The following is a 27,512-nucleotide window of genomic DNA, read 5'->3' as shown; positions in this document are numbered from 1 at the left end:
GAGACTGATGATGTTTGTTTAGAGCATAATAGTGTTGTGTAATCTTCATCTCCTACAGCAGCATTTCAGTAAAAAAATGCTGCTTTTTTCAGAGATTCTTAAAGAACAGCCTGGGCTTTCCACCTCACTCACTATATCCATTAAAGGACCTTTTTTCATTTTAATTTGCAGAGTATGTTATTGTCTGACATGACTGGATAATACCATGCACTGAAAACAGAAGAATGTTTATGTAGAGATGCATAAGAGAAATACATTAGAACGCTAAGGAAAAAAGTGCAGAGTCAGTTTCTAATGGTAACCAAATTTTAAAGTTAATATAAAGTAAGAGCTTGCAAGTAAAATAGAAAGATAAGCCAATTTGAATGATAAAGTAAGTATCCTTGTACTTATTTTAGATGATCAATTGATGATGACTAGAAGTTCAGGTCTGAAGTCACGGCTTTTTTACTTTTTCATCAATATATTCAGCTGATGTAGGGGAAAAAGATCAAGTGATGCAAGTTCATATACCTTGATCTAAGTAAACAAAAAGAGAACATACTTCAATTAAGACTTCCCTTTCTCTGGTCCAAAAGTTAACCCTAGAGCTTACAGACATCTATTATTGATGTGGACTAGCATCAGTACATTAATGTATTTGTATTTATATTGTACAAAAGAAAACACTGTATATAACAGAGTTATATCATTATTAAACAGCTAGTATTGATCAAATGGAACATTTTATTTATTTAGCAGTTACCAGTTCTAATATCCCTCTGTACAACTGCTAATGAAATGGAAACAAATGCAAATGCGTAACAAGCAGATCATGCAGCTTTCAATGGAAATCACACTGAGAAAGTTAATTGAAAATACATTAAGACAACTGACCAGGCGTACAACGTTTTACCAAATTCTTTTCAATGCCATAAAATTTCTAGGTTTATCAATAAAACCGACAAGGATTAAGTTCATTGCCATCTGAATGCATAGCCAACAAAAGTCAGAATTAACCCCTAAAACCTCAACCAGTTATTTGTTCGGGAAACAGGGTGGAGATTTGTTTAATCCCAGAAGGAAACTGTTCAGGAACTGGGGAGAGGCAGCCTGGGATTCCTGCCCGAGACAGCTGCGAGGAGGATCAAATTAGGAACATGTCTTTGCTGCAGAGTAAGCCAGCAGTACTGATGACATTTAGGAAGGAAGAGGGGACTGCCATGGGAAGATTTATTGGGTGCTTTCTCAGTGAGGCAAGGGAAGGTACAGAGCCACTTCATATGAGAGGGAGAAGAAAGTTTCGGCTCAAAGCACTTAGTTTCTTCACACAGACTGGGAATGATGAGGAGCTGGGTTTTGTGGCACTACTCCTGGAATGACTATGACGTTGCAAAAGGCCTTTCGCGCAGTCATACCGACCAAGTTCCTTAAGTTTATCAGGATTAATCCCTTACAATTCCTTCAATTATCTTAATTTTTCTATAGCTCGCAAATAGCTCTCAGACGTTCTAATGACAAAGGAACAGTAAAAAAGGCCTCGAGCTCCCGCCCATTTGCCACTACGGGGCACTGTTGCTTTGTGTGAAAGCCTGGGGAGACGGTGCTGTTCACCTCCCCTCCAGCGCTAACATCTCTAATAAGTTTCCTTTTGGTGCAGTCCCTGTACTTACAACATAACAAATGCCCACAATGCCAGTAGTGCCATCCAGTTGTTCTGTTCCTGCTTTGTATTCAAAAGCAATATAGCTAGTATATAAAGCTGGTTTCACCAATAAATCTGCAAAGGTACTTGTGGGCACAATAGCTTGGCTAGAGTGGTAGTTCCACAAAATACTTGACCTGCTTCTCATACTTACTAAGCCAGATTAGAATGTCAGTGTATTTAAAAGCATTCTAAGTGCACTTTTCAATGTCAGTAATTTTATTTCCTCTGAATAACAAAGTAGAGGATGTTATTTCTTTCTCCTGCTATTCCTGGTTCAGTGCATTGGGAAGAAGAAGGAATTTCTTCATCCAAACTATTCAGCAATTTCTGCCTCTGCTTCTGCTTTGTCACCAACTAGTCTGCCCTGTCTTATCTTCCGCGTGACAAAAGACTGCTGTCTTTCCTTATGTTACTGGAATGCGGACATCACTTCCAGTTGCTGTACTTTTTCACCCCTAATTCAGATAGTCTCACTGTTCATAATTTTATTTATCTGAAGCCAAACAGGCTATGCCACAGCTAGCTAGACAATATAAAAACATAAGCAGAAACCCAAGACAGATTAAGACCAGCACCGATTCAGCCCTGCTTCAATTTAGACTTCATCGCAGGAGCTGTGTCTGACTAGAGCAGAAATGGACCCAGTGTCCTTAATTTAGCTGTTACCTCATCTAGTCCTTACTCAAGAAGAACTATATTGGCCCCAGTGGCTGTCCTAACATTGGCAACAGCTGCTGAAACCGGTGTTACCTGGTCTGTCTCTGAAAGTTCAACCAGACCAGAAAGTCCCCTGTGTTTTTCATAGACAAATTATTCCCTGGAAGCCAAACAGTTCCTCTTAAAACTGCAGTAGAAATGACATTGAGAAAATCAATTCTCAGAACACAGGTTTAACCAATTCCTTCAGACCTTTTTCCTATCTACTCATATGAATACGGGGATTAAGGCTAATGGAGTTATATGTTTCCTGGATAGTTCTATATGAGGAAATAACAGGCTTCAGAAGAAGGCTCCTGAGCAACCCGGCACTTCAGACACTGCTCCATTCTTCTGCCATTAACTGTGACTAACTATACTTAGCCCACCTGACCACTCTGTCTCATTGTTATTCTGCAGCACCCCATCAGTTTAGGTGCACTTTGTACTCAGGATTATTAAGAAAACTGCAGTTGAAAAGACTAAATCTGTAATATCAAGTTTTACCTAGTTTCCAGTGAAGGACATGACAGTAATTCGTTGGGTTTGCCCAGTGTTGTCACCTGTTAGCATAGTAAGTTGACTTTTGGCACCAAACTTCTAAGCTTGGAACCACTTCCCTCTTGCACCATTAGTCATTATAGAGCCTTCTCTCTGATATTTTTAATGGCTGAAACAATTATTTCAATAACTTGAGAGAAATTATAATATTAAAAACCAAATATTGGGTCTTCAGTTATGATCCCGGTTCCCATTCCTCCCAAAAGACACAGAAGTCAGAGTATCTTTGTGATTTCCAGTTATACACATAATTGTCTCTTGTTACTGAGTAACAAGTATTCGCATACATTATAAAACAGTAATGGTCTCCCCAACACAGCCTTATATAGCTCTTTGAGTAGAATCTCTCTCTAAAAATAGAAATCTCTTTGACATTGAAGCTCCAGGCAGCATGGAAACTGCTGCGTTTCAAGCTGAAGTTTTTAGAAAGCATGCTTTGTATTTCCTTTGCAAGTGTCCCACAAATGTGTAAAACGCACTACCTGTCCTGTCATGAGCTTTGAGTAAATGAGATTTTGTTTGCAGCCAGTGCTGTTGCAGCAATAACTTCTTAGAAACAAGCAATAAAAAAAGAATGCAGCACTGGCAAAAGGCGCTGGATTTACAGCTCTGCAAAAATAACACCCTTTCTTTTACCCTCCCTGCCCTCAGAAACAACTGCCAGCCTTTCCCAGACTGCCTGACTGGGCAAGATACCCTGAGTTAAGCCCAACACTTGCACTGAGGACAGAAGGACAGGGGAAAACAAGCAAACAGAAATCTCACATGTCAGTGTAGCAGTTTTGCCAGTTCTCAGGCAGACATTCCTCTTAGGAATACACAGGAAGGAAAGGGAAGGGGGAACACAGATCTTCTTGGTTCAGCTTCTGAAGATACTGAAAACTTGCTCTTACTAAAGGCAAGGACATTAAGAAGCCAACTCTGCCTGCAGCCTGAATTGGAGACTGTAAGAATAGGAGGTCTAATTCTTCGGAGCACTAAGTCCAGGAGTATTAAAGAGAGCTCAGCACCTCTGCATCAGACTTGCTTAGACACGACTCAAGGACAGATGGACTACTGACACAGGAGCCAGAAACCTGGCTCAGCTTCCACAGTTACAGTCTGAGTAAAACAGCATTCCTCAGTGTTCTGACTATAACTATCTACTTGACATGCCAAAAGAAAAAGTTATTTTCCATCACTGTAATATTCTCCTGGCAGCATATTTAACATGAAACTAAAAGTGCTGTTATTTCCAAATTAACAAATACAAGTGAGTTCTGATCTGAAAATTCAAATGAGATGGGTGTATGATTCTAGCCTACCATGACAGAGAATCTTTCAGCCTTCAATTCCAGGGCAAGTCTATTTGCAGATACTTCACTTTTATGCTGGCTGGCCACACACTGGAATTCCGATATACAGCTTCAAGCAGTATTTTATTTAAGAGCTGAAAGGCAGTTCATGAACATTAATCTCCATATCGATTTTATGAAACATACACAAACTGGCAAATGGATTCAAGGATTGCCTACACAAGAAAGGACTGAGGGGTGATCAAGTAAATCTTTGCAACAGTCACACTTACTCCTATTCATTTTATAATTATATTTGGTTAAAGCCATTTCAGACCAAGCCACTGAAAAAAAGAAGGAAGAATTTTAGGTGATGGTTCGCATCTATGACCATTTTAAAGATTGATAAAATTAAACTAAGGTAAATTCTGAACATATTCTAAGCCTAAAAAAAAAACAAACCCTGAGGCTCAGATAAGGAAACATTGATGGCAGATAACGGTCTTTAGTTGTTCAATTAAAAGCACAGGTCTACATAACTTGCTCAGTGGTGTTATCAGGCGAGTGGCAAAGCCCACTTTTGTCTCCTAGTTCCCCAGAGGCTTCAGAAACATCTCTTGAGAGTGTGCAGCCACCATTTACCCCCTCATTAGGGCCACCAGCACAAGCACAGAAGCATTGTCCTCCCCGTTGGGAAAGCAAACCCAAAGTAGACCCCTGACCTCCCCTGGTAGGCATGGATATCCTTGGCATGCATTCACTCTCAATGCCACCACTGCTGCTTTCTGGACAGCTTTATCTGAGCCAGCAGAGAGAGGTGAGGCTGCTGAACATCCAAATTCCATGACGAGTCACAAAAATAAAGGAGCTGTCTAGGAGAGCAGCCAGGCAACACTGGGAGGCCTCTATGTGAACCCATGTATTGGCATTCATAAAACACTCATCCGGTTTGGCAGAGCTTTCCTTTCTAGACACCAAGATGGGTTGGCCTGATACCGCCCTCAGTTTTAAAATGCTGTTTCAAAACAAAACAACAGAACACCTGAAGCGTGAGGGATGCTGAGTTTGCATGCTTTGTTTGTTTGTCTGCTTAAATAGTGCGTCCTGGGAAATTTGTCTGAAACTCTATTTCATGACTAAACCCATTAGCCAATATAAATTTGTCCACAAACTGAAATATGAGGAATGAGGCAAGTAGAGAAATGTCAGAGAATAGTGAAATTTGGGTGGAACAGTGAAATAGGCAATTCTGAAATTTGGCCAGTACTGACCTTCCAGAGAAGTAAAGAAGCTTGAGTCTAGCTGACTTATTTTGAGAACTGACAGAAATAGCTCAAGAGAGAACAACATGGTGGAATTTAACATGAAATCCTGGTAAGTCAAGCTACCAGCTTTCACTGAGGACCATTTTCTTTAGTATGATTGCAAGGTTTTTTTAGTTGAACAGTCCAGCTAAAGATGATGGCTAAACTCAGTCGCTATATTGAGCTCTCAGCCAAGTTTTGGCCATTGTTTGATTCATACTTCTCCAATGACTTGGAACTTTGCACTTTCCTTTGAAGATGAGGCATTAGCCACTTTATCTGTGCATAATACAATAACAGTTTAATGCATTTACCAGATGCTTGTGTTATTTGGTTTCTTTGAACAATTTGACTCATATGCGCTAATGTAGTCCCAAAAGCCCCCTGCCCTGCAATCTGAGATCTGGCCCAATTATGCTGAGCATTGTACACACAGAAAGCTCTCATAATAAACACAGTGCCACTACTTTCTCCACTGGAAGCAAGGCGAAGCTTGTAGTTACCTCTTCATGATCTTTCTGGTGTTGACTGAACTGCTGCCTCAGCAGTGAAGCAAGCAGCAAGAAATACATCATTGGGCACACATTTCAATCTAACCTTGACATCATTGACAGTGACAGCTACAGCAGCCTTCACTGAAACAGAAACCTGCAAGACGGCATTTGTTTCTTCTCGCTGCCTTTGCTATTCCTTTTGGAAGGATGATCATATGCCACGCTTGTGTATTTGCAAACTCATGACATAATGTTAAGGGATTGTCATAAACAATACCATTTCAGGGAATGCATTGAGGAGACTGAATAACGATTTCATTTTAACTGTCACTGGAGTAGTTTTGCTCTAAGGATTAAATGTGTCGTCTCAAATCTAGCTTTGTAATGAGAACCCTCCCTCCTTTCCCTGACTGTTCCCCACCCCACTCCCCTTCAAGACAATTTGGGCAGATGACCAATGGAGTGAAAACGAGACTGGGGAGCCACACAGAACAGAGCAATTGATACAGAATATGAAGATAGTAACGAGTGGGTTTGACAAAGTGCACACTAGTAGCTGAGTGGCTCATTTGCCTGCTAGTAGGATGGATTTATGGCCTGTATGTCACTAAATAAGAATCCAGACATCCCACCACCACCCCAAAAAATCCACACATCCCTCACGTCCATCTGTGTCTCTCCAAACATTGCCCAGTCTGAAAGGCAGATCACAGGCTAAACCATCAAATTACACAAACATGCTTTGGACTAAATGCAGGGAAGTACAAAGATCTCCAGCAAACTTCTTGCCTCCAAACTCACCATTCTCCCACCAAGACATAAAAACTTTCACATCTCAGTGCTCTTCTTATCGCAGTGCTGGGTAACTTTCCAGCTGGCAGTAGAGTCTATACTCTTACTCAAATACACTCTCTTCTCTTCTTTGCTACCTTTGGCCTTCAGCAGGGAAGATGCCAAAAGTGGTCTGAAGCTCCCAGTGATGTTCCTGGGACGATGCACCCGCTACTATTGTTCAAGTTGGTGCCAAAAGGCAGCCAAAACTTGTCCTACCAGAAAACTGCAAATTATCAGACTCAGCCTAACAGCTCTGCATGCTCTGTAATCAGTCATACCTGAGACTTGCAAATCTGCCTCAAACCCCATTCATAGACAACTTCTCAGAAGTTAGTTAATTCTAGATGATGTAGTTTATTTTACAGATCTGAGGTACAGAAAAAACTAGCTGCAGCTGAAACTCACAAGCCTGCCTCAATTCTCCTGAGTCAAATCTCAGGACAACTCCAAATTTCACAAAAGCCTAGAGCAGTCCAGGGAAAGCAAGGAACCACCTATGAAATATGGGAACCATTTAACGACGACTGAATGCAACCTTGCTCAATATGAACGCTGGTCTGCTCTCCTCTGCCTTTGAATAGCACTGAAACCCCTAAACTGCCCAGAAATTAAAAGAACTCAAACCAAATGAGTCCATAACTTGGCAACAGTTCTGCCTTAACCAAAGATGGTAAGCTGGACTCTCAGCATTGACCTACCTCTGCTACCACCAGTTGTAGCCTTGGCTCTGGAGCCCATAACTCCAACTCCAGTCAAGATTGAGGGATGGCCCATACAACCTCCAGCATGGATGAATAAGAGCAAATTTTATCCTAACCGATTTCACAGCTTAACATGACAAATTATTAGCCAAAATAGCACAGCCTGGATCCGCAGACTCCTCCTGCCATTATTATAATTTCCACTAGTGAAATGCAGCAAACAGGAAGCATGTTTACCAACACCACATCAGGCCCTACGGCTCTGCTAGCATAACCCACTCCAAGAATGATGCTTATTTGGCACCTGATGTCCCTATTCATTACAGCAAAAATGCCCATGTTTGTGCTGTTCCTCCAATCCTGGTTTGAACCTGGAACCTCAGATCCACACTGCCATCAGTACCTGAAAACAGTGTCCACATCAGCATATTTCACACATGACAATGCTACAAAAGCAGTAAGCACTTTTGCTCTTTAAGTTCATCCAGAAGTTTGGAAGCAGTCTCAACTAGCCTCTGGATAGCTCATGCTGATCTTCATTAAGTCAGAACATGATTCTGTGTCAGAGGCCTAGAAGAATCAAATGTTATGTCAGTGTTTTAAAAGGATAAACACAAATAATTACACGTTCTGGTATCAGTTCTGACTGTATTAATGGAAAAGTCAGTATGGTAACTCAAAGAATCAGGCATATACAACTGATGATTACAGAAGGTTGCATATTTGAGTTCTCTCCCAACAAGATTAACTCTGTCAGGGAAACTTGTAATCACTTCTTTTCTAAAGGACTTACCATGACACCACAGACTTGGAGGAAGTTAAACCAGCTCATTCCTAAATCACTCAATACACAGTATTAATTTCTTCCTAGTTTAAAGCCATATGAATGCAGCTCAGAGTTGAGGACAGCCTCCTGACTCCAGCACCCCACCCTCTGTTTCTGCCTCCTCTCTTTTTGCCTCCAAGGACCTGCAACTCCTCTTCCTAGAGGATGGCAGCTACTGGCATGGCTTAGGCATGTTTAGTATCTTCCTCATACAGCTCTGCAACTAGACCATAAAGCACTACATGATGTGATACAAACTCAACAGAATGGACTAAAATATACCTCATATCATGCATTTCACAGTTGAACAAAGAGGAAGCATATGGCCACTTTTCCCTCTGATTTATGAGGAGGAACAGAAAAAAAGAATTCCATCTTTTCTTCTCTCCCCCTCTCTTTTTTCGTCTTCTTCCCCCTCCTTTTTTTTAAAAAAAAAAAAAAGAAAAAGAAACAGAATTGCAGGTCTGAAAGTGTTTAAATTTTTAGTTACTTCTCACATACCTTTGTTGCTTTGTGGCCAGCAGCCACAAGTCTAGGCTAGAAATGCTGTTCTCCTTGTAACAGTGTGCATGTACCCTATTGTTATCTTGGCACCACCCAAAGATAAGTACTTTCCTGCGTCAGGTTTTGCTTTTTACCTTTTATTTATCTGTCCTTTGATTGCAATATTAGAAATGTGCCACTTTTTCTACTGGAAAAACCCAGTGCATGGCGTTAGGACCATACTAACAGCGCAATTATATAGCAGTTGCACTGCTGTAACACTGACAAGAGTTCAGCCCAAGATCGGGCAGTGGATAGGCTTACCACAAGGACTGTCTACAGTAGTACTTCCAATGTTGCCTCAAACGGTTCAGTAGCAGACAATGCTGACATTTTAATTCTCTGTTTAATCTCTCGTAACCTTATCACAGAAATTCTTTTCTCCAGGTAATAAGCAATATTGTACTTAAAAGACTTTTTGATGCTACCTATATACTGAAGCACTCAGTAAAGATACATTATTTTCTCAGTCTCAAAGAAGTATTGACAATTCAGTTATCTCTCTGCACAGGGGGCAGTGAGAAAGAAGAAATGAAAACATAGCTGCAGTATTCACGGAGAGATCTAAGTTGGTTAGGATTTAAAAATAAGCCAGGAATTATATAGCCAGTCACTATTTAAAGCAAGGCAAGAAGAAAAGGGGAATGAAAATAGAGCAGACAATGCACAGCTACGCTATTGAAAGGCAACAGCATCATTCCTCTCCTTGTCACATGTTCACAAATTTACCAGCAATGCCAGTAAAAGTAAATCAGCACAACATTTTGATTTTGACACATCAGCTACAAGTAGGCAGCAGTACATCCTGGGAAAGGATAATCCATAGCCAGCCTATACATTAATGTGCTGTACAAAATGAGTAACAGACTTAAGTGCTGTACCCAAGCTCACTATTGGGAAGTTTGCTGCATTGCCAGCATACCAGATCAGTATTTCAGAGGTCATTATCTCATCCCTTTTCAGCTGCTAACTTTGGACTGCTGCCAAAGAAAGGCAACCCCTAGCAAGATGATACCTAGTACATTAGGCAAGGCTATTGGGAATTTGAACAGGCTTTTCTTTTCACTGAGATCAGTTTGTTCCCTGGTTCCAAATGGCAAAAGTGCTCCATCAATATACAAATGGTCAAATATGTTCTTTAACCCTCCCACAACAGTATGTATACAAAGTTTACCAAACTGCATTTGTCAAATATACTCTGAAGAGAAATGAACTAGATCTTCCGGTTCAGAACTGGAAGTTCTTCTCACATTATGGGAAAAAAAGAGACAACAGTTACCAAACTGAACCGGTGCACTCAAGTGAGATTTTACATGTACGCTGCAACAGGACTAATTGGAGACAGAGTTAAACAAGTTAACTAGACCCCTCTGCAAGAATATCCCATGAACTTTTACATGGGTAAAACATGACTGAAGTTTGCTCTAGCTGTGTGTTGGTAGGTAAAGCCAGAATCTTTAGGGCAACTAGATCAATGGTTTTTAAAGTTAAAATTACCTTCACTTTATGTAGCTTAGCACCTTATATCACATATTTTGCCATAAACTACCATAATATTATGCAACACTGATACTTGGGCTTACAAAATGTGAAACAATGTAGTGACACCAAGTAAGAATTTTAACTGTGCTTACCATCTAGTTGTATATTCCAGTTTCAAACCAGCATAATACAAGAGGGGGAAAAAGAGGAACAAAAAAAAAAGGGCCTTTAGAACCCTCCTCATACTAAAAAAACCACTAATAGTTACTCAGTTACCTGCCAGACAAACCCTGAAGAGAGATACTAAAATCTTAACATTACATGCAGAAAGTAATGTAAAGCTGACATATCTTTGTTAAGCACCTTTCACCCTTTGTTACTGAAGTTTGTCAGTCTAAAAGAAAACACAAAGCCACTGCTAGTAAAGTTTGCAGTTAACTAAAACCATAAACAATTATGAAGATGAGCAACTGATCCACTGAAATCCCATCTGTCTGGTAAACTAAGCTATCTTGAGCAACATATTTTGTCATATCAAAACTCAACGCCAGTCATCAAAGACCCAAGACTAACACCGAGGACTTACATGTGTAAGTAAGGTTCACCGAAACTGGCTTCAAACCTCGAAAGCCATACACTTAAAAAGAGACTTCAAGAATCAGATAGGATATTCAACTTAATAGGCTCTTGTAGAAGCAACCCCTCAATGAAATAAACTACTCTGTCTGTATGGGCAAGGGACACAAATAGAAGAGAAGTGGATTTCTACTGCACCCAGTGCCAATATTTTCTGTATTTTCTGTTCTCTTGTCTAAAAGCTGCTAGAAAAATGAAAAAGGATCAGTAGAGTTCTGAGAATAACTCACAGTTTGGAAAGTTTGCTTTGAATTAAGAATATTGCTGAGCAAATATATATATATTTAAAAGCCACAGAAATCTTACTTGAATAGAGAGAGGTTTAGGCTAAATGGATTGTGCTCATGCACAGATTGCTCCTTTTCTCTGATTGGATCCTCATTTAAGCTGAGCCATCACTGAGCCTGCTTGTTCAGTCAGGCTACACCTGAAGCACACCATTTAGACACACATCCTAGCAGCACACCAGAACAAGATATAAATCATCTTTCCCAAAAGCCACTGGTAAAAAGCAGGATTATGAAATACCCTAATAATTTCTTAGTTGCACAACTGGAAAACCATGACTGCAGAATGTCCTCAAGTCCACTTGCCTTGCCTTCAACTACAACTCATTGACTTATCAGGTTCAACATACCTCAACTCTCCAATCTGCTTATTTTAGGGCTCAGACACACAAACAAGATAATCTGGTAAGATGAGCCCCAGTTGCTGTCTGTGCATCCACTTGTAGCCACAACAAATAGCAGGTGCATCTACTTTAGCTTTTTAGCTTCATCAGGGTTACCTTTTTTGAAGCAAGTTTCCCTATTATCCTGATTTATCTGATGTTGTTTCATAACATGGAAACTAAACTGCTTTCAGATTAAATCATAGGAGCAGATTTAGTACCTGCTACCTACCTGGCAAGGGGTCTCCAGGTGACAGAATGAAACTAGAGCTAGCTTAAAATAAAAACACTACAGCGTACACAGCACGAAGGCTGTGCACTCAGCACTGGCTTTCTCTACAAACTCCCTTCTTTGCCCCACACCAGCACGAGCATAGTCAATGTGTATTCCTCAGTTTATTAATTTTTCACTGGTTAAGAAACTGACTGAAGTTGCCATGTGCTGCAAACACCCATGATTACTCCAGCCAAAGCAGCACCCCACAGCTACCACCAACCCTTATAAGTTACTATCCCACGCTTTTCCCTCCCACATACCTGTGCCTTCGGGATGTGATCTCTCAATAACGTATGATAGCACTCAGACCTTATCCACCTGCAGTTTCCAGGCCTTCCTGAAGAGCCTTTGGAGAGCACCCAGTCCCTTGTTGAAGCAGCTTCTTGTAAATAGGTTCCAGACGAGAGACTGAGGAGTCCTGCACCAGCCCCCTGGCCTTTTGTCCTGGGAGCAGCACTGCTGCTGCTTGTGTGGGCTCGTACTGCACAGGTAGTTTCTGGCTGCCCTGTGGTGCTCAAATAACAGCACACATCTAGGCTAAGTTCTTCACAAAGGAACTTTCCCCTAAGATTAACATCTCTGTGGATATGAGAAATTGCTCAGCACTTGATATTTTAAGCAGCAAGGGGCACTCCTGATAGTGGAGGATTATGGATATAGGAGTAATCTGGGAACAGAAAGAAATAACATTCTTCAGCTAATCTGTCCAAGTAATCCAGTACTGTCTGCACCCCCAGCAACAGCGATCTATACCCATGAAATGAGAAAATAGTACAATGGCTCAGAATAACCTGAGGTCTTTATGTACAACTATCTATATACAACACATTAATACTGTTAAAAATTCAGGAGTCTAAAACTCCTTATGGGTAGAGCATGCACAGCATTGACTAAATTCAGTATACGTAGACAATGTTCAAATTTGGGAGGCATAGGTGTCTTTGGGGGAGGCTGGGAAAAAGACTGACATACAGTCACATGAACCATTAACACATACAGCATACGCAGTGTGATCCTGCAATGGCAAAATCACATTAAAAGTTTGATTTACGTCAATAAACCTGGCACTATAATACTGACAAGAATTTTGCTCTAATGGGCGTATGAACTGAAATGCTACCAGAAAGAGAGGAATAGCCACTTACAGCAATCTCTTTCCTGCATGACCAGTCAAAGAAAGGACTGAGTTTTTTTATGAAGGTCCAAATACTTCAAAATTGTGATCTTCCAACAATCCACAAGGCAGCAAAATAGACTGAGAGGTCCTTTCAAGAACTTGAAACGGAATTCAATGCCCTTGTCTTTTTAATTCGACTAGTGCCAAGGAGTCTGTTTAAAAAATTGTGAAACTGGTTGAGCTGTCTAGCAGTTCATGTACACCTGTTAAGATGGTACATCCATACTTCTGCTTTTTGACATAAATCCCTGAAGTTATGGAATGGGCAACAGTTTCTCTCCTGAGAGAGCTGTAATGGTACTCTATGACAGAACTGACACTTAAGAAACAGAAACAAGTTTTCTTCTCGCAATCTAGGTATCGCATTATGCTATTTCAGAGTTCACATGTTGCTCTAATTGCTGTTTACATGGCTTTTGAAAAAGAGTCACTGGAAATTCTTCCTAACACCTACATCATTAAGTATTTACATTCAGGTCTAAGATGTCTTGTAAAATTTTAATAGCATACCCTCCTATTTGAAAAAACACTAACAAAACCTCAACCCAAATCCTAGTTCATATATGAAGCAAAACATTCTTAATACTGTCTAAACTGTCATTTCTTCCCAAAGCACAAGGATGTTTATGCTCTTGCCTTACGGGAGATAAACAGAGCAGCATACCACTCCATATTTGTAAATGTTAACTCTGCAAGGTAGAAAATGACTTCTGTATGCACCAGGCTTCTGATTTTTCACTGCTCAGAAAGCCATAACATGACATATGGGTATGTGTAAATTGAAACAACAAAGATATATGGCCCTGCCACAGAAAAACAGGCAGTCTCAATCTCTATTCCACGTATCATCTTGACCCCAAGAAACTTTACAAAATTGTCTCCAGATTTTCATCTTAGGTACCAATCCAGTGGCGTAATAGTATATTTGGGATAATTCCCTGAGTCTGTGGGTCAGTTGCAATCTCAGATCTGGTGTAGATCAGAAGTAACTTTCCTAGATTCAGTGGGGATGACTCTGCTGCTGCAAGCATGGCAGAACTATACTACTACTTTAAAAATTTCCAAGAAAATGCTCTGAGATCTACTATGTGTAACATACTGACCCACCAACTGAGTATCACGTAAGGTAAAAGTACTCACACCGACATTTAGAAGACTGAGAGCAAAGAACCCTAGAAAAGCCCTTTTATGTGTATGTGTCATTCTAGAATAGACTCCTACAGGCATCCTGGTTAACAGAACATAACTGTTTGCCAAATATGTACTTTAAAAATAGCAGTCAACTGCGTGGCATACTTTGAGTGGTGTTAGAGCTGTCTAGGTTTTGTAATACGAAGACTGTGTTAAGCTACAACATGCTGCCAATGGAAAAAGAAGTGAAACAGCAAAAATCTGAGCTGTGTAAGATTCTTGAATGAGTACTCGGTAGGGAAGGTTAAACCTTAACAGGAGTGTCTTAAGTTTAATCTATCAGGGCACCTACTCAGATGACAAAACATGGATTTAGGATCCCCTTTGACTAAGATGTTTATAGTTTGGCAACTATACCTACAGTTGGGCATCTAAGGAAAAGTGTCCGGCATACCAGAAGTTTTTGTACCTACAGCCCTAACAGCATGTAGATATTGACATTCTGCCTAGAGGAGCCTTAGGTTCACTCATCTTTTAAAATCTTGGTAGATTTCAGCTCTAGCAGTCTTTCATTTTTGGAGAAACTAATGAGATTTTTTGCATTTCTGCTAACTCTGATCAATCGATAGTTGTTCCAGACTTTCATGTCTCCCTATTAAAAAACAAACAAACAAACAAACAAAACCAAACATTCCATCCTGTTTGACATCTAGCTCACAAGCTCAGTAAAACAGAAAAGCAACTTTCTATTTGTTATTACTGGACAGAATAGTATTAACCTCGACTGGGACAGGACAAGTTATTAATCTGCGGCATTAGAAATTCGTTTGTGATCACTATTACTGATCCTTTTGTACAGACAAAAGTAAGTTGAGGAAATGGTTGCTGCTGTTTTCAAATGAACGCTAATTGTGCAATTTGGAATTTGTTTTTGACTCACTGTAGGTTCGCAGCAAGAGCAAAGCAGCTAAGGCTGGACTGCGTGAGGGAGATGAGGTGGTGTCTATCAACGGCAAGCCTTGTGGAGACTTAACCTATGCTGAAGTTATCATTCTGATGGAAAGCCTGACTGATGTCCTGCAGATGCTTATCAAGAGGTACAGGAATGCTCAGAATGCTTCGGTGTGATTCTGTTCAATGAAGCGCATGAAAATGCTGGTTTTGAATGCACTCATTTTACAGACTTAACACTGCGAGCTTCTGATAGTCCTCTTATTAATGCCTGTAACTCTGCTTGTCTGTATAGAGAGGGAAGAACGACAGACAATTTGATCTGAAGGCATTACTGTATATAATTTGAACAGCACAGGTCAGGCATAGAATTCAGAGTACAGTCTCCAAATGTACCGATTTTATTTAAGTATTAGTATTTATGAGGTGATCACTACTATATCTGCATACTGCAGTCTTGACTTCAATTATTCTTTCCACCCCTTTGAAGTAGTGAAGTGTTGTTATTCCCCATAGATAGGGAAGTGAGGCTTACAAAAAGCAAAGCCTGTATAGATGGAGAAGGTGTGTTACACAGATATGCCTTGATGATGACATGGCAAATGGTCTTCTTGGGTGGCAAAATGTGTCAGTAGTCAGGAAGGGAAGAGGGTCTGGAAATCATGAATTCTATTTCTGTAGTTGTTATCACTTTGCTAGATGAGGTGGGCAAGTCACAGCTCTCTGGGTTTCAACTTCTACGTTTATAAACACTGATAGTGAATTTCAGTTTTCTTTGAAAATGCTTCAAGCTTCTTAGAGAACCTTCCCATAAATTTGCAAGCAAGCCAGCATTACCACTCACTGCACATCAGTCTATTCCAGTGACTGGTTTGTAATCACTATCAGTGTAATATACACAATCTTGAGTTCAGAATCACTTACAGTAAGCACATTCTTCCCAGACTTTGTGAATTCAGACAAGATGAACTCTGAATTACCTTCTGTGCTCAGGAAGAGAAAGAAAAGAAGAGTAAGAAAATACCTGAGACTTCCACACTCCTTGTAAGGAATTATGGTTCTACCCTGAGCTACTGCAGTTTCCTGTGTCCACTCTCCCACAGGCAGGACCAGGAGGACAGAAGGGGTCACAATTTGTCACAACAGCTAACAGACCAGTGTCACTGGAAAGGCTGGAAGGACTCTGGTGCAAGAAAAGCACTTGTGTCTGGTTACCAGGGATGTCTAAATAGCACGTGAAATTCCTCTGTGGTTTCTGCAACCTTCACATGGGAACATTCCTCAAGTGTCTAGTAGTTCAAATTTACAATCTGCCTCCAAATGAAGATGCTCTCAAGGAGTATTTATTTTATTTATAACAGACTTTTTGCATGTGGCCTGGGCTGGGTAATGTGATGAGATCAGGGGAACAGCGATAGCCGAGAATTACAGCTTATCTTCTCCATAGTGCATAGCTCTTGTTTCTGGTTTAGCAGCTATTTGAATGTTCCTCATGTGATATCTGCATTCTTATGTTTTTAATTCATAACATGACTATCTGAACTGCACTTGTAAAAATGGTATTTGTGGCTGACCAGCTGTCTTCTTTGCAGCCATAGAAATAGCACCATATGCTTTGACTCCTGCCTGTTGCTGCTCTATAACTGATACCTGAGTTAGTCTGAAGGCCACAGCCCTAGCTGAAAGTGACAGCACATCTTCCATTCATTCCATTGTCTCTGCTTGAATGTATGGTGAACAAGACACATCCTGTAAATCAGAACCAAAACAGACCACATAATTCACTGTTTCATGGAATAAAACTGTGTCTGTTAGAAATCTTCAGGAAATTGCTGCTGATCAACGCTCTGAAAGTAACTAAAATGTTCTAAAGGAATTCACTGTCAAAATCTTTTAATTTCTTCTCACTAGCTCATCTTCCCCAAATCCCAGTCCCAACTGGAAGTATCCTGCAGGGTATAAAAGAATAAACTGAAACATTTCTCTTCCCTTGCCACCTCCTTTGTGGGTAGTAGCCCTGTAAGCACTACCACCAGAAGGATTCTTCAGGAAGTGTCCTAGCATCCTTCAAGAGCAATGAGAAGCAAATCCTTCCTTTCCTGAGTAGCCACTTGTTAGCAGCCATCTCAAGAAAATGCTGGAAATCATGAGGCAAGAATATAGCCTAATTAAAGTGGCACTCCAGTAGTGATCTTTACATCCAAGCATCTTGTGCTGGCAGGGAAGAATATTTCTCCTTGGGAAGCTTCTGACTGTTCCTGAACTATCTGCATGCTAGATGAGATTTTCATAAGCATTCATTGCTGGCCTAATTCTGCTCTTACTGGGAGGAAAATTAGGCTTTTAAAGTATTTATTACAATGCTACTTGGCCTTTGGTGTCTACAAAAAAATTTCCCAATCCCCTGTAAACTACAGTCAGTTACTAACCAGCAGTGCCCACAAAATCTTGGGTTCACAGGATCAGAGGAAAGAGACACCCTGCAGGGCAGGCACTCTCCAGAAGCCATGTGGGGAAGCATCCTACCAACCTTCCTGACAATTGTTGAACAGATGTACTGAGAAACATCAAGAGTGAGGACAGAAACAGAAACGCTTGCCTGTCCTTTTCACATCAGTGGTAGCAACTCTTGGGCTACTACTGAATCTAGAAAGAAAATGTCTAGGGGGAAGAAGGGAGTGTACTCAGTTTATACCAAAACGAAATGCACCACACAGGGAGAAAAAAAATGACTCTCAGACAGACCCTGCAGTGCTGACACCATTTCTTCTTTTCTGAAACTACACCAGGGGTGTTCCCACAGTGAGCTGGAAAGACCTGAAACAAAAAGAACAATTTGATAAACCAGAATCTTAAATGACATAAAAGAGATCAGACCCAGTATTCTGTCTCTTGACACATGGATACACATTGATGTTTATATAGAGCAGAAGTATATCCATAAGTAGCAAAGACCTTTTAAGGTGGAAATCTTTGTGTCTCACACATACACACAATCACTCAGCTACCAATAAAGGCTAGATGTAGCTGGCCCAGCCCCAGGTCTCATATCTTACAAGGAAATGTTTACAGATTTCTGTAATTTATCTGTACTTAGGAGCAGTACAGTTGATCATCCAAATAGCATAATACAATGGAATCCAGCAACACTCACAAGGAGCTCCGTAAATTAAAATCTGTCTGACCTTTATGTAGCTCCATATGTTGTTTAATGGATGTTACACATTTTGTGCTATTTAAGGCAGACCCAGACTGCAACAAACAGTATGCTGCATAGCCAGAAAAGCAAGTGACATTCAAGTTTCTTCAGTGCACTGACAGATTTATTTCTTCTGTTGCTTCTTCCAGGCTTTCTTTGTAGGGGCAGTCCAAAGTTTCAGAATACCTGAGGCCTGATTTGGATTTCAGAAACCTCCATAATACTTGATATTGATAGTTTTCTACATACCTACCACTTCACGCATTTGAATAAGTGCTTTGCAACCTTCTAGTCAACAGAAAACCTTAATAACATGCTGCAGTCTTGCTGTGCATTAAATGGTTTCTCTCAAATTAATAGCAGTCAGTACTGAAAGAAGCTAGAATGTACATCAGGATTCCTAACACCAGTAAAACAGCCTGACTGGGCCAAGGGAATGAATCGTTTTAAAAAGGGAGCTACACTGAGGTATGTAGTAGGCTTCAGGAAGTCAAAGTAACATTTGACAGTTAGAAATAGATATTTTTAATTACTAGGAAATATTGTATAGGTTCACTACACTTTTACACTGGATCACTGGAATAGGCCCAGAATGTTTTAATTATTCCATGATATATAAGGATGATGATCCTCACAGGAATTCTTTGAATGTGTATTTTCAGTATTCATTCCCCTCCCTCTGATCCTCATCTAGCACATTTCTATTCCTTACAGAGTAAACTGCCTGGGACAGAGGATGGTGCCTAAAACAGTTGCAATAGTAGCCACAGAGCCAAAAATTAACCACTCTTCTGGTGCCGTGCAAAGTTAATTTTCTCATGCACATGGGAAATATGAAGAGGTACTGTCCCAGAAGTCTCAGCAGCATTTGTCTGGAAACACTATGATAGAAATGTGTCTGTGAAAGCATACTGATGTTAGGAATGATATAATTCAACAGTGCAGAAGGATGTAACAGGTCATTGTTCTACCGCAGTAGTGTAATCCCCCTCTTACTGAACTGTTAAGTTGAGGAATTTTGAAAGATACACCAATTTAAGACCTCTATATTCTGGGAAAATTTCTCTACTTCAATGGACCTGCCAGCAGGTACCACAATTAATATAGGGGGAAAAGCACAATACAAAAATTGCTTTTGTAACTGTACTTGCAATTGCTGTGCTTACAGCAGCTTAATTTCTTGAATTACTTGTTTATATATGCACAGATCCTCCAGTGGAATAAATGAAACCTTGAGTGCTGAAAGAGAAAATGGGAAGGACGAGAACATAAAAAATGAGGACTATAGGGAGAGTACTGCACTGCAAAATAACACAGCGAACGAGAGACCCCATGGAGATTTATGCATCACAGAGATATACAGTGAGTCTCACCAGGAAGGAGGAGAAAGGAACATACACTTTTCTGAAATGAAACAAGAGACCACACAAAGCCAAAGAATTACTTCTAAAGTGATAGGCACCTCCAAAGTGCTTGTGACAGATGAGAGTGCTCTCAGAGGGAAGACAGAAGAAAGAAGGCCAGGTACTATGGTTGAGCTGCAGTTGTCCCTCTCAAATGATGCGCACAAAAGCATCAATGCTCCTGCTGTGACTCTCTCAGGGGCAGAAAAATGCACCCCTTCAGGAAGAGGACCCAGTGTACAAGATGGGACTAGCCCTGTAATCACGATTCCCCTGGGCATGAAAGAGGGCAACATCCAGTGGTCAAGCAAAGTTGTCCAGTTTTCTAATGGCAAAGAGACCAAGAGAATCCAGGGTGCAGCTCCATCTCTCCCCAGGGTGGAAGTGATCCTGGACTGTTCAGATAGGGAGAAGGAAGCACCCAGGTCTCCGGCTGAAAGGGGGTGTGTTGATTCTCAAGTGGAGGAAGGGCAGTCAGAAGCACCTCCTTCCCTCCTCTCCTTTGCAATCTCATCAGAAGGCACAGAGCAGGGAGAAGACAACCAGCACTCGGAAAGGGATCACAGACCTCTCAAGCACAGGGCAAGGCACGCAAGTAAGTATGTCCATCTAACCATTTGCAGTGCCTGGGGCTATCCTTTGTAACTTTAAAAATAATTTCAGAATTTAGAATGCATTAGGAAAAATATGTTAAGAGGGGTTTTTTTCTGCAGTTTTCTAATTTTCCCTCTCTATTTATTCTTTTAAATTATGTTTCTGTTCTTGCTTTATATATTTTTTCAGGGTAATACCTTGCTCCTGGTGATGAGCCAAGAGTATACTCATGCCTTAACTGCTGAATAACTTCGCTTAGATGACTTTGTCCAATTAAAAGTACTTATATCTCAAAAAAAGACTGAATTCTGCTGGTCTTCTAATGTCTATTCAGAGGCAATCTGTAGAATATTAACAAAAAAAGCAAGTTGCTTGCACATGTCTAAGTGAATCCTGTGGATTTCTCCTTTTATAGAAAAAACTTTATGTTGTCATTTGCACCATCTAAAATCAAAGCCATGCCACTGCTCTTAAAAGTTAATAAAAAAAAGCTAGAAGAAAAGCTCAATGTTGCCTGCAGAAGAGATTTTGACAGACACTAGCATGTGTATAACTGTTACATGATCCTTTCAGTTTTGTCAGTCTTCTCTAGACTGAAAAGTGAACATGCTATTTCTTCTGACTCCCATACCCAGAGGTCAGCTTCAAAATGTGTCCAAGAAGTTTACATGAAACTAAACTTGCAACTGGATCCAATAGTCATTTACTGACTGTAAATATGCATTATTTATTTATCTATTTATTTACTATTTTATTCATTGGGATCTCTTTATTGGCTGCTTGCTATTTCCCAACAATGTTAAGAATCCTGTCTGTGGATTTAGCAGCAGTATGTCAAAGGTGCTTGAATGTGTGCTGTGATATACTGTAGCAACAAGCTATTTCATATGCAGTGTTGGAACTAGTCAGCTAACCCACTGCTAATTCCTCTGTAAGCATATTTTTAGCATGATAACCATTTGTATCTTATTGGCAAGTGGATTAAACAGTTACTTTTGCCTAAGTGTCTGTATGCAATCCACATATTTTTGGCATATTAAATGAAGCATAAAAGAAAAGTGCACATGCTTTACATTTTGGCTGTGAAGTTAGAACCAACTGTGGGACTATTCCTGTCTTCTTTAGAGAATTACTTGCCTGTCTTCTGCAGGCAAAAGTACAAGGAATTGCATATTACATTATAGGCTTTTCTTTCAAGTACGACATAGATTCTGTCCTCTTCCCACCTCATCTATGACAATCTCAACTCCTTCTAATCCAGTGGCAGGACATTATCTTTAGGAATCACTGATGCAATCTATGAAAGTGTTTGCTTTTAACATTGTTAGTATTTGTAAAATACTGTCTACAAATTAAAGCAAACAAATTCCCAAGCATAGGGGAATAACCTGTGTGCAGCAAATAGTATGCGTGGATTTCGTTAAATTAAAAGTTACAATGCAGCATTTAAGTCTAAACTAGAGAACATTTATTGTAGATGTTCGATCTGTTCAAAAGAATTTTTTTCTGTAAATTGTCATCGGATTACATTTACCTGAACAGGTAACATTTCCTCTGCCATCTTTGGAAACTACTGATTAAGTAACTATCCAGATGAATTAAGGAAAAATATGCTAACAAAATGGAAAGTTTTACTTTCTGCAGAACTGTATGGGTACTTGATGAATCCCATTCCCAGAATAACACTCACTGCTGATGCAAGTATGTTATCTGAAAGCACAGAACTTACATGCTTTCTGTTTGCAGAGTCACTCTTCGCACTAAAGCCCATACTTCTGGAAAATGTCCTTAGTGACTATCGTAAGCATTTGGATCGTCCAAGGACTGAGCCAAGGATTTTGTCATTTGGCTTCTCTCACTATAAAATCCTATAAACTGCTGGTTTGGGTGCCATGCTCTTTTCTCTTTTATAGGTTCTTGTGAGAACCATTGGTCCAGCCACGCTGTCATCTAGCATAATGGCAAAACTCCAGTTGTCTTTAATAGGAGAAGTATCAATCTCCATCTACTGACATGGCTAAAAAGATCCATGATAGAAAATCCATCATATGGCTTTCTTTACTGAGTTTGCTTTATTTATGCCTGCAAAAGATATTAAATAATTTACTGTTCTATTTTCATGTATCAAAGGCATGTTTGGGTTTTTTTTGTGAATTAAGTAAGTGGAAGGTGACCATTGATTTAGACAGGAACAGCTGTCTAAGGGAGAAGCTATTGAGGCTGTCATTCATGAGATGTGGTGGTAGAAGGAAGGGAAGGCAACAGGGACACCACCTGACTAGCACTGTCCCAATGAGGCACATGCTCCATGTCACATAGCAAGGAAGGAGTCATGCTGATGTACAGTGCATCTATCAGCTTTACAGCTGCACCTATTTCCATTTCACATGACTTGATGAAAACAGATAATTTATGCTTTAAGAAATACGTATCATTGATACATGCTAGTGAATAATCTTGAGAAGTTAGTTGAGCCCCCTTGATTCAGATCTTAGATGTGTATTCATCCCTGCCACATTTTCAAAATAAATATTCTGAAGCTCTTACATCCTATACAATTCTGTATTACGTTTCAGGCAAGTAATGCTTGTTAAAACACGGACACCTGCTTTCATTGAGTACCATAGCCAAATTCCCGTGTCTTCCAAGGGGCTGAAAGCTAATGCTAATAGTTTCTGTGTATGCCTTTGCGGATATTTACTTGCTTTCAAATAGCTATTACAGAGAATCATACCAACTTCTAGCAACTATACACATTCTGTAATTCACACGAGTAAACACATAAATGGCAGAAGCTGCTACCACTGTCAGACAGAATACAGTTTCATTTGGTCTCAAATGTTAAGCTTATGGGTCTGTCTGGCTGCGAATGTCCCTTGTAAGCCTAGGAAGTGTGGTTAAACATTTGGCAAATGCCGGACCACAGAAACTGAATAAATGAAAAAATACTGTCTGCCTGTTGCTGCTGAGATTACTTATGGGAATAAAAATCAAGGAAGCTAGAAATAAAGACACAGGTGACGTTCTTGTTGAACTAAGAAAGCCCTAAAGAAAGCGATGTGGCCTTTGAACTTGCATGGGTGTGACTCTAACGAATGCTGGATATGGAATTTACATCACAGTTGATACTGTGGGAAAAGCTCAAGTATAATGACCTCTCTGTATAAAAGAAAATAAATGTTTTGATATGGGGAAGGGGGCAGTAGGTAAATTTTGGTATAGATAAATGCAGAACTATTTGTTGTTAGTCTCCTTGTATTTTTATGGGCTGCATACAATTAATGTGCACTTTGATTCTTTCCACAGGGCTCCGGCGAAGTGAGAGTCTCTCAGAGAAGCAGGTCAAAGAAGCCAAATCTAAATGTAAAAGTATTGCACTGCTGCTGACAGCAGCACCCAATCCCAATTCCAAGGGGGTGTTGATGTTCAAGAAGCGTCGTCAAAGGGCGAGGAAATATACTTTAGTCAGCTACGGTACTGGGGAGTTAGAACGTGACGAAGACGAGGGTGAAGACGGGGAAGGTGAAGAGGGGGACAAAGAAAACACTTTTGAAGTGAGTTTGCTTGCAACAAGTGAGTCAGAAATAGATGAAGATCTCTTCTCTGACATTGACAACGACGGTAAGATTGTGACATTTGACTGGGACAGTGGTCTACTTGAGGTTGAGAAGAAGATAAAAAGTGGAGACGAGATGCAGACACTTCCAGAGAGCACAGGTAAAGGGGCCCTCATGTTTGCCAAGAGGCGTCAGAGAATGGATCAGATTACAGCTGAACAGGAGGAGATGAAGGCACGCACAGTGCATACAGAGGAACAAAGAGAAGCAACCATGTCGGAGAACTTCCAGAAAGTAAGTTCTACAGTCTATCAAACAAAAGAGGAAGAAATGTCAAGACAGCAGACCTGCGTGAGCAAAAGCTACACAGACATGAGCCAGAATCATAGCAAAATGCTACAACAAAATGGCTTTGGCTTAGCACCAGACACAAACCTCTCTTTTCAGTCCTCTGATGCTCAAAGAGCAGCTTCTTTGAATAAAATAGCAAAACCCTTCCCTTCTGGGGTTCAAAATCGAGCAGCTGCACCATTTTCACCCATAAGAAACGTCACTAGTCCTCTTTCAGACATACCTGCACCACCTCCTTATTGCTCTGTTAGCCCACCACCTGAGGCTTTATACAGACCTGTTTCAGCTCCCGCAGCCAGCAGAGCTGCCCCATCTGTGTGGTCACCCAGTGAGCCAACAGAACACATAGCATCCAGAGATGAAAGGATTGCGGTGCCAGCCAAAAGAACCGGGATACTGCAAGAGGCGAAGAGAAGAAGCACTTCAAAACCTATGTTCACTTTCAAAGAAGCACCCAAAGTAAGTCCTAATCCTGCCCTGTTGTCCCTTGTACACAATGCAGAGGGCAAAAAAGCTACTGGAGCTGGTTTTGAGTCAGGACCTGAAGAAGACTACCTCAGTTTGGGAGCAGAAGCTTGCAATTTCATGCAGACTCAAGCATCTAAACAAAAGGCCCCTCCTCCTGTTGCTCCAAAGCCTTCAGTCAAGATCTCTCCTACTGCTGGTACTCCAGCTTCACCAGTTTGGTCACCTCCAGCTGTGGCTTCTAGCAAGGCTCCTTCTTTCCCAGCACCAGCCTCACCTCAGGCAGCATATCCTGCACCACTCAAATCTCCACAGTATCCTCATTCTCCTGCCCATCCCCCAAGTTCTCTCAACCTAGCTGGTCCTTTCAAAGGGCCTCAGGCAACCCTAGCGAGTCCAAACCATACACCCAAGACAACCACACCAGGCACACCAAGTGCTGGAGAAACAAAGCCACCCTTTGAGATGCCACCAGCTATGAGCGGAAAAGGAGCACAGTTATTTGCCAGAAGGCACTCTCGAATGGAGAAGTATGTGGTAGATTCAGAGACTGTGCAGGCAAACACGGCACGAGCCTCGTCTCCAACTCCATCTTTACCAGCTTCTTGGAAATATTCATCTAATGTCCGAGCACCTCCACCTGTTGCTTATAATCCCATCCACTGCCCATCTTATCCTCCTGGTGCTACCAAGCCTTCCTCTAAGTCCACTGCTGCTACCAAAAACACCAAAAGAAAACCTAAGAAAGGTCTCAATGCTTTGGATATTATGAAGCATCAACCTTACCAACTTGATGCATCTTTATTTACTTTTCAACCTCCTAGTACTAAGGAAAGCCTTACTACTAAGCAGACATTGAAGCTGTCCACTTCAAAGCAAGCTCTACCTTTAAGACCACCTAGTGCTGGCTCTCCTACTAATGCTCGGGCATCTTCAGTGTACTCCGTGCCAGCCTACGGTTCACAGCCTTTGTTCCAGTCAGAGGCCCCTATCCCAGTAAATGAATCATATGCACCTATGAGCTACTCTGCATTTTCTAAGCCGGAAAGCACCACATCCTCTTTGTTTACTGCTCCGAGGCCAAAATTTTCAGCAAAGAAAGCTGGTGTCACTGCCCAGGTGTGGAAGCCATCCATTATTGAAAAGTAACCCTTATAGCTGAAACTTAGTGTCCATTTTGCTTGCAATCAATTGTTTGCAGTGGTAACCTGGCACACAAACAATGCCAATAGTGTTCCTTAGCTTCCTTAATAATGTCAGATGTATCACCTCAAATCTGGGTCCAAAATATTTGAACTTTTTTAAGGAATCAACATAGATACAAATTTTAGCATGTTTATGCATATTATCAGATGCTTTATACACAGAACATCCTGAAATGAACAGATACCATTGCAGTAAGTAAGCAGGACGCTAGGTTTTTGCTTTAGGACTCCTATATCAGAAATAACAGTTAACAGTATTCCTGGTATGTCAAATTAATAGAGAAGAGCTCGCTTTCCATCTTTCTGCCCCTCCCCACACCCCCATGTTCTAATGACCTAAGGATTTGAGGACTTTTCTATTTTCAAAGAAGTGCCTTATTAAATAATATTAAGACATATTACTAACATAGCATAAAATAGATACAGTGTTAGACTCTGACTGATCACTAATAGAATACATCCGGATAGACCTTTGACCTGCACAGAGCACCACTGAATTAAGTCAGAATCTGTCTTGGCTGAAAGGTCCTTCCACAGGAATCTGATGATCTGCCAGGGGCTTAGTTTGCAAGCTACTTGGATCAGCTGTGATCCAAAATCATGAATTGCCTCTGTCATTTCACAGAGAATGTGCTATATGAGATGCTGGAGTGTTCTGAAGAGTAAAAGAGGGGTGGAATGACTGCTGGAAAAATTGTTAAAGATTTCCCATTTTGGGGAAATTTGACATGTTTTTAGCCAAAGTTTGCCTTCAATACAGCAAGATAAAAGCCAGTAAATCAAAATTATTGAACAGGCAGAGAGGTGAGCTGGGTTTTGCAGCTGCAATGTAATGCAATAGTTTCTTGTGAAAGCACAGTCACTGAGAACTGAAGAGATACATATAGTCGAGGGTACTGATTCTTGAAACCAGAGTAGTATATGCCACAGAAGTTAGCACTTAACTGTAAATCATAACTACGATCATGTGCCCTCTCGTACACATTTTATTATTTTCACTTGTTGCTTTACAGTGCTTCTTCACACTTGAAACCCTTTTATTCTGGTCTTATACTTTCACCTATTACTTGTCATATTGGGGACTAAGGATTGAAATACTGCTACTGTAGAAAATTCTTAAGTCTGTGGTCTTAAAACCTACTGTGTAATACCGCAGTGAGTAAACAGTCTTGCTGAAATCAAGGAGCTATATTTGAATAGTTTAGCATGTTTTCCCAGTAAGCAGTCCTGTTGCCATCAGTGGTGCTACGTCTGAACCAAGGTGTTGTTTTACACAACGAAGGCTATCAAAATTCATCCCAAGTGTGAAGCTAAAGATTTTAAAGCACCACTGTGCGAATAAAGGTGGCAGAACCTGTTGATATATTTTTTTAAATTACCATTAAGGTAGCTACCAGACTGTGGATGTTCTATATCATAAGATTTTAGTAGAACTATTTGTCTTGATGAAGAAAACATTCCCCGGTATGAACAATATCTCCTTAGTTTGGTCCA

At 40.6% G+C, this 27,512-nt stretch overlaps 1 protein-coding gene across 1 annotated transcript in view; it reads left to right on the top strand.

Moving 5' to 3' along the window:
* SYNPO2 (synaptopodin 2) overlaps positions 1 to 25,962 on the top strand; it is a 68,113-nt gene extending 42,151 nt beyond the window's left edge. Inside the window, exons 2-4 of the mRNA XM_010011562.1 lie at positions 15,239 to 15,390; positions 19,651 to 20,441; positions 23,747 to 25,962. Of these exons, the coding sequence (XP_010009864.1) occupies positions 15,239 to 15,390; positions 19,651 to 20,441; positions 23,747 to 25,962 (3,159 nt within the window). The remainder of the gene's footprint in view (positions 1 to 15,238; positions 15,391 to 19,650; positions 20,442 to 23,746) is intronic.
* The last annotated feature ends 1,550 nt before the right edge of the window (positions 25,963 to 27,512 follow it).

The sequence above is a fragment of the Nestor notabilis genome, unplaced genomic scaffold, assembly GCF_000696875.1.
Source record: "Nestor notabilis isolate BGI_N333 unplaced genomic scaffold, ASM69687v1 scaffold13300, whole genome shotgun sequence".
Classification (NCBI taxonomy): Eukaryota; Metazoa; Chordata; class Aves; order Psittaciformes; family Psittacidae; genus Nestor; species Nestor notabilis.
Note: the sequence above shows the minus strand (reverse complement) of the source record. Positions and strands in the feature narration are given on the sequence as shown.